This window comes from Benincasa hispida, chromosome 1 (assembly GCF_027475165.1).
Source record: "Benincasa hispida cultivar pf3 chromosome 1, pf3_genome.v1.1, whole genome shotgun sequence".
NCBI lineage: Eukaryota > Viridiplantae > Streptophyta > Magnoliopsida > Cucurbitales > Cucurbitaceae > Benincasa > Benincasa hispida.
The window spans coordinates 29,287,824-29,293,140 of NC_143478.1; the positions used below are offsets into that span (position 1 = coordinate 29,287,824).

The 5,317-nt window shown below is 37.3% G+C and overlaps 1 protein-coding gene across 2 annotated transcripts; it reads left to right on the plus strand.

Annotated features, from left to right (window-relative positions):
- On the plus strand, positions 1-5,058 carry LOC120069728 (uncharacterized). 2 transcript variants are annotated; one of them, XM_090315504.1, is made up of 6 exons: positions 1-421; positions 2,326-2,430; positions 2,976-3,086; positions 3,237-3,392; positions 3,604-3,845; positions 4,392-5,058. In XM_090315504.1, exons 1-6 carry the CDS (start codon positions 94-96, stop codon positions 4,713-4,715), a joined length of 1,266 nt encoding a protein of 421 aa, XP_090171630.1. In that variant the 5' UTR covers positions 1-93; the 3' UTR covers positions 4,716-5,058. The 2 variants fall into 2 exon arrangements, with proteins under 2 accessions (XP_090171630.1, XP_038877446.1); XM_039021518.2 differs by having other exon boundaries at positions 2-428; positions 2,204-2,430.
- Positions 5,059-5,317: the final 259 nt, after the last annotated feature.

Consider the following 5,317-nt stretch of genomic DNA (forward strand, 5'->3'; position numbering starts at 1 on the left):
TTCTAAGTTTACCGTACTTTATATCGCTAAATTTAACCAAGTGATGAAGTCAATTGCTGGCGTTCTACCTCCGACCGATCCACCTCGCCGGAGATGGCCTCACAGTCACAGCTCGCAAATCTTCACTCGAAGTCGCCTGGGGCACAGCCTCCATGTTTGTCTTCTTGCAAATTCTCTGTCGGATTCTCCAGACGCATCGCGATGGCCCCTCAGCCACTGCTGCAACCGTCGTTGTCGTCATCTTCATTAGATGCTGAAATTCGAGGCCGGAGATTCTGGAACTTTCGTAAATCCAGTACCGGAAATGTTCAATTGAGACGAGATGTTGCTGTTAAATCTCACCTGAAATTGAATGTCCCCCTCATTTCTCCGCACGACCAGTGGGGCAACTGGACTGTTTTATTCTCCATAGGAGCCTTCGGTATCTGGTGAACTTTTACATTGTTTCTTTGACTTTTATTATGTAGGTTCCTGATTGATTTCGATATACAATTGGCGAGAGAGTAAACGTAATCAAATTCTATTTCGTACCAAATATGGGAATATAAATTCCTTCGCCATTTTCGGAGTATTTTTTCTTAGATAACATGAGGTTTGATATCGAAACCAATTGGCAATGAGATAATAGCTTATGTATCTTATAAATATTGTGGTGCCTACCTTGAATATGCTCTATCTCTTGCTTGAATCAGATCCTAATTTTTTATTTTTGGACCAAATACTGTTTAGATTTTTAGGGCTCTAATACTACAGTAGACAATACAAGGTTCCATCTCAAAATTACTTGGCAATGAGATGAGTAGCTCATGTATTATATAAAGATCATGCAGCCGTTGTCTTTCTAAAGTGGGGTCCTCAATGTTCCTTGCGGATGACATTGAATCTTGAGTATTTGTGTGCCTGATATTACAGAAAACGTAAGCAGTGTATCAAAATTTGCTCACGACAACAATGTATATCTTCAATTTCACTCTGATTGTTGCCTTGTTAAGGCCACATTGTTGAGGATGCCACGTTGGAAAAATCAAGTGACCTCGCACTCTTTATAAGATAGATGAATTACTCCTCTAATTGTCAATTGGTTTTGAGATGGAACCTCATGAGTCCATAAAGCCCAAACGGGTATTCGGCCCAATAAAAAGAAATTGAGATCCCATAAAAAATAGTGAACCCAAAAGAGGTACCAACTTGAGGGGCATGTTGAGGATCCCACATTGAAAAAACCAAGAAGTTTCACACTCTTTATAAGATAGATGGATTATGCCTCTCTTTGCCAATTGGTTTTGAGAAGAAATCCATATTATCTAATATACATGTATTGGCAAGGTAATGCTAAGGGGAGTACTTGAAACGGTTTGTACCAGCTTGGAATAGGAGACACTGGCAGTGCTTCAATTTTCTCTAAGAAGTCGGCTAATAAAACTCTTGCTTGTTCTGTCACTGTTTCACCAAAGTCATCTTTAAGTGTAAACAGCGTTGTGTCTAAGAATGTGTTTGGCATAGAACGCGTGGACCCCATCACTGCAGGTTTTAAATGAGCTTGTCAGACAATGTAAATATGCCTTTGAAGTTTAATGATCCTTTTGATTCTATGAAGCTTGTAAATTTGGCAAGTCAGATGCTCTTCCATTTCCAAAGTCAAAATCTCATGCTACTGCCCCTTTTTATCTAATTCACTCTAATACCAAGACAAAGGAAAAGGATGTTTCAGCCTTTTTTTTTTTTGACAACATGTGGGGTGGAGGTTGAGATAATACCCATTTGGGTTTTATGAGCTCCGATACCATATATGATAATACGTGATTCCATCTCAAAACTAATTGGTAATGAGAAAAGTAGCTCATGTCTCTTATAAAAATTGTGAAGTGCCTTAACCAACGTGGATATCAATATGTTTGTGGGGATGCTTCTTCTTTGATTTCTCATTAACTAATAAGGATTTGTTAAAGTTCAGAGTAGGTTTTGGGTTCCCTATTTGTTAGACCTTAGATTTGTGAGATTAGTGGAGATGCAAGTTATTATGGACACTCATAAGAAAAACTTGGCAATGTTAGGATTTAGTCTTGATCCTTAAGAATTAAGAATGTAGACATGAAGTTCGGGTCTTTATCCTTTCTTTTCCCTATTGCGGTAAATTATAATAGTTGTGACACTGTAAACTAACCTTTTATGTTGATATTCTTTTTATTTCTTTAAATTGAAGGTCCGAGAAAACAAAGATTGGTAGTGCATTAAGTGGTGCCTTAGTGAGCACATTGGTAGGACTTGCAGCCAGTAATTTTGGGATCATTGCATCTGATGCTCCAGCTTTTCCTATTGTTTTAGAGTTCTTGCTACCGTTAGCAGTTCCTTTGCTGTTATTTAGAGCGGATTTGCGTCGTGTAATAAAGTCAACAGGGACACTTCTCTTGGCATTTTTGTTAGGTTCAGGTAATGACCCCCATGAGGGACCCTCCTTGATCTCTTTGTGAGTTTCTGATTCTCAAATCTTGTTTTGCATGCCATGTTGATAAGTTCTTTACGAGCCATTATGACTTAGTGGGAATAATATGATCAATTTTAAAATATCATTCGAACTGCTTATAAGTTGTAACCAGGCTTTTCTTTTTCTCGACTCTTCACGAAATGTGATTTACTTTGGACCCTCTTCATAACCAAAATATTCAAACAAGTTCAGAGAACAATCTAACAAAGTATGAATGTTTTCCTATTGGGATTTACAGTTAAACTGGAGTTCAGATTATAATGCGTATGCAAGAATCTCAAATATCAAAGATCATCTGACCTTTAAATTGCTATTGCACTTCAGTTACCCATGGTTATATTTTGTTTTTTTGAATTAGGTTGATGTCCAATAAATGACATTGGTTCATAATTATAAGTTCTCTTCAAACGTTAGATTCTTTTCGGTCTTTCACTCACACCACATAGGGTCATCTTAACAAGTTTTGCTGTTATTCTCTTTCTTCGTATAGTTGGAACAACAATTGGAACTGTAGTGGCCTATTTTCTTGTACCAATGCGATCACTTGGTCAAGACAGTTGGAAAATTGCCGCCGCATTGATGGGAAGACATATTGGTGGAGGTAGTACGCTCTCTTTATCTCATCTTCTCTTTCTATATGGATACCTAGGCAGTTTCGATTCCAAGTGGTGATGCATTGATCCATCGAACTATTATTCTTCACTTTGATGTCAACTTATAGATGTTTTGTTCTTTGGTTCTATGGGTGCAGCTGTCAATTATGTTGCTATATCTGATGCTCTTGGTGTTTCTCCATCAGTATTAGCTGCTGGACTTGCTGCAGATAACGTAATTTGTGCAGTGTATTTTGCAACATTGTTTGCGTTAGCTTCTAAAGTACCTCCTGAGACTACGATATTGGATAACGGTACGGATCTGAAATTTCACTTATCTTGGCCTGCTAATCTCTAGTAGTTCACTATTTTCCCGAGGAATGATTTTTGGTTAATGATTAAACAAAGCAAAGGCCGTATAACGTGTGATGTGTGTGGTCAGTTTCATAGGATAAACTAGTGATTTCGTAATTACATTATGAAATACTGCCAAATTAGGCCTCTAATGGAAGTTATGTTGGGTAGATGTTGGGAAGGGCGCAGAAGTTGAGCCTAGCAACAAGCTTCCGGTGTTGCAATCTGCCACAGCCATTGCTGTATCATTTGCCATTTGTAAAGTTGGTTCCTACCTGACCAAATATTTTGGAATTCAAGGCGGTAGCATGCCAGCAATTACGGCTGTCATTGTTGTCTTAGCAACCATTTTTCCTAAGCTGTTTGCTTACCTTGCTCCTTCTGGTGAGGCTATGGCTTTGATTCTAATGCAGGTAACTTTTGTGCATTACTTGAAACGTCAATCCATCCACTCTTCATACCTCGATTTGCACTAGTCATTTTAAGATTTGGTATTTTGCAAGTGCTGTACAACTCTACATGGAATGACTGATTGGCACACTGCTTATAGTCTCTTTAAGATTTCCCTCCATCCATAGAAGAGAAATTATGCTCATGTGATGATTCTGAGAAACGTTTGTATTGATTACAAATTTTGGAATTTACAAGGATTAAATTGACAACAAACTACACATATATTTCTATTCATCCTCTGTAGAGGATGTGTAGGAGAGTGATTGGGAGTGATTTTGGAATAGTTAAAATCATATTTTTCTCTTAAGCACGTCTTTCATTATTTGAAGTCTATTTAGGCTTTTTTATTTTATACTTTTAAATGTAATTTTGAATGATCGAAAGCATGTTATGGAGTGATTTTAGCCATCCCTCGTCAATTATTTTGGGTGCTATTTGTATTTTACTTACTCTATATTTGGTCAACTTCTAATGATCTCTACACCTAACTCGTTGTCTGGAGACAGGTTTTCTTTGCTGTAGTGGGAGCAAGTGGAAATATATGGAGTGTCATCAACACTGCACCAAGTATCTTCATATTTTCTTTTGTCCAGATTGCAGTCCATCTTGCCATAATCCTTGGTCTTGGAAAGCTGCTTCGCTTCGATCTAAAGTTGTTGCTGATAGCTTCGAATGCCAACGTTGGAGGTCCCACAACAGCTTGCGGGATGGCCACAGCTAAGGGTTGGAGTTCGATGATTATTCCTGGAATTCTTGCTGGAATTTTCGGAATCGCTATCGCAACTTTCCTAGGAATTGGATTTGGAATGGTGGTCTTGAAATACATGTAAAACCATTCAAATTTAGCTCATAAAATCCCTTGCTCTCTCCAAAAGTGTGTAAACTTGTGTTAAGGGAACGACTTTTTAAAATGGTTCTCTTAAAAAAAAAAACACATTGGAGAGCATGTTGCCTTAGTCTATACTTGCAGGCAGTGCACGTTTAGAGTATCTATTTGCATTTCTTGTAAAAGTTTCATCATAGATGCAAATCCTCTGTGTAGTAGTTGTGTTTATGATATTGGAGCCTTTTTGAAACCAAATAAATTGAAGGTGTACGGGTTATTTGTTGTACAAACACAAATTTGATAAATTTTATGCTACAAATCAAATGGAGCATAGTTCTGCTTACAAATGCATTAATGGCCCAGAGATTTGTGGTTTAGATTCTTCTATCCCTATTGTACTGAAAATAAATAAATTGTATGGAACAAACTCTTTCACCTAGATGCCAAAGTTTAGGTTAGTGGTTCAATCAAATTACTTAACTTTATTTTTAATTGCCTAATCAATAACGGCCAAACCATAATTGCTGTATTTCTTTTTAGAATGTAGTATACAATATGTAAGTTATATATATATATATACTCTGCCTATAAAAATTGTTATTGATG

Bases quoted from the DNA above. Each gene is read 5' to 3' on its own strand.
- LOC120069728 (XM_039021518.2), top strand. From the start codon at position 94: ATGGCCTCACAGTCACAGCTCGCAAATCTTCACTCGAAGTCGCCTGGG. The intron at 429-2,203 runs GTGAACTTTTAC...TTTAAATTGAAG, and splicing joins ATAGGAGCCTTCGGTATCTG to GTCCGAGAAAACAAAGATTG. The intron at 3,087-3,236 runs GTAGTACGCTCT...CTATGGGTGCAG, and splicing joins GGGAAGACATATTGGTGGAG to CTGTCAATTATGTTGCTATA.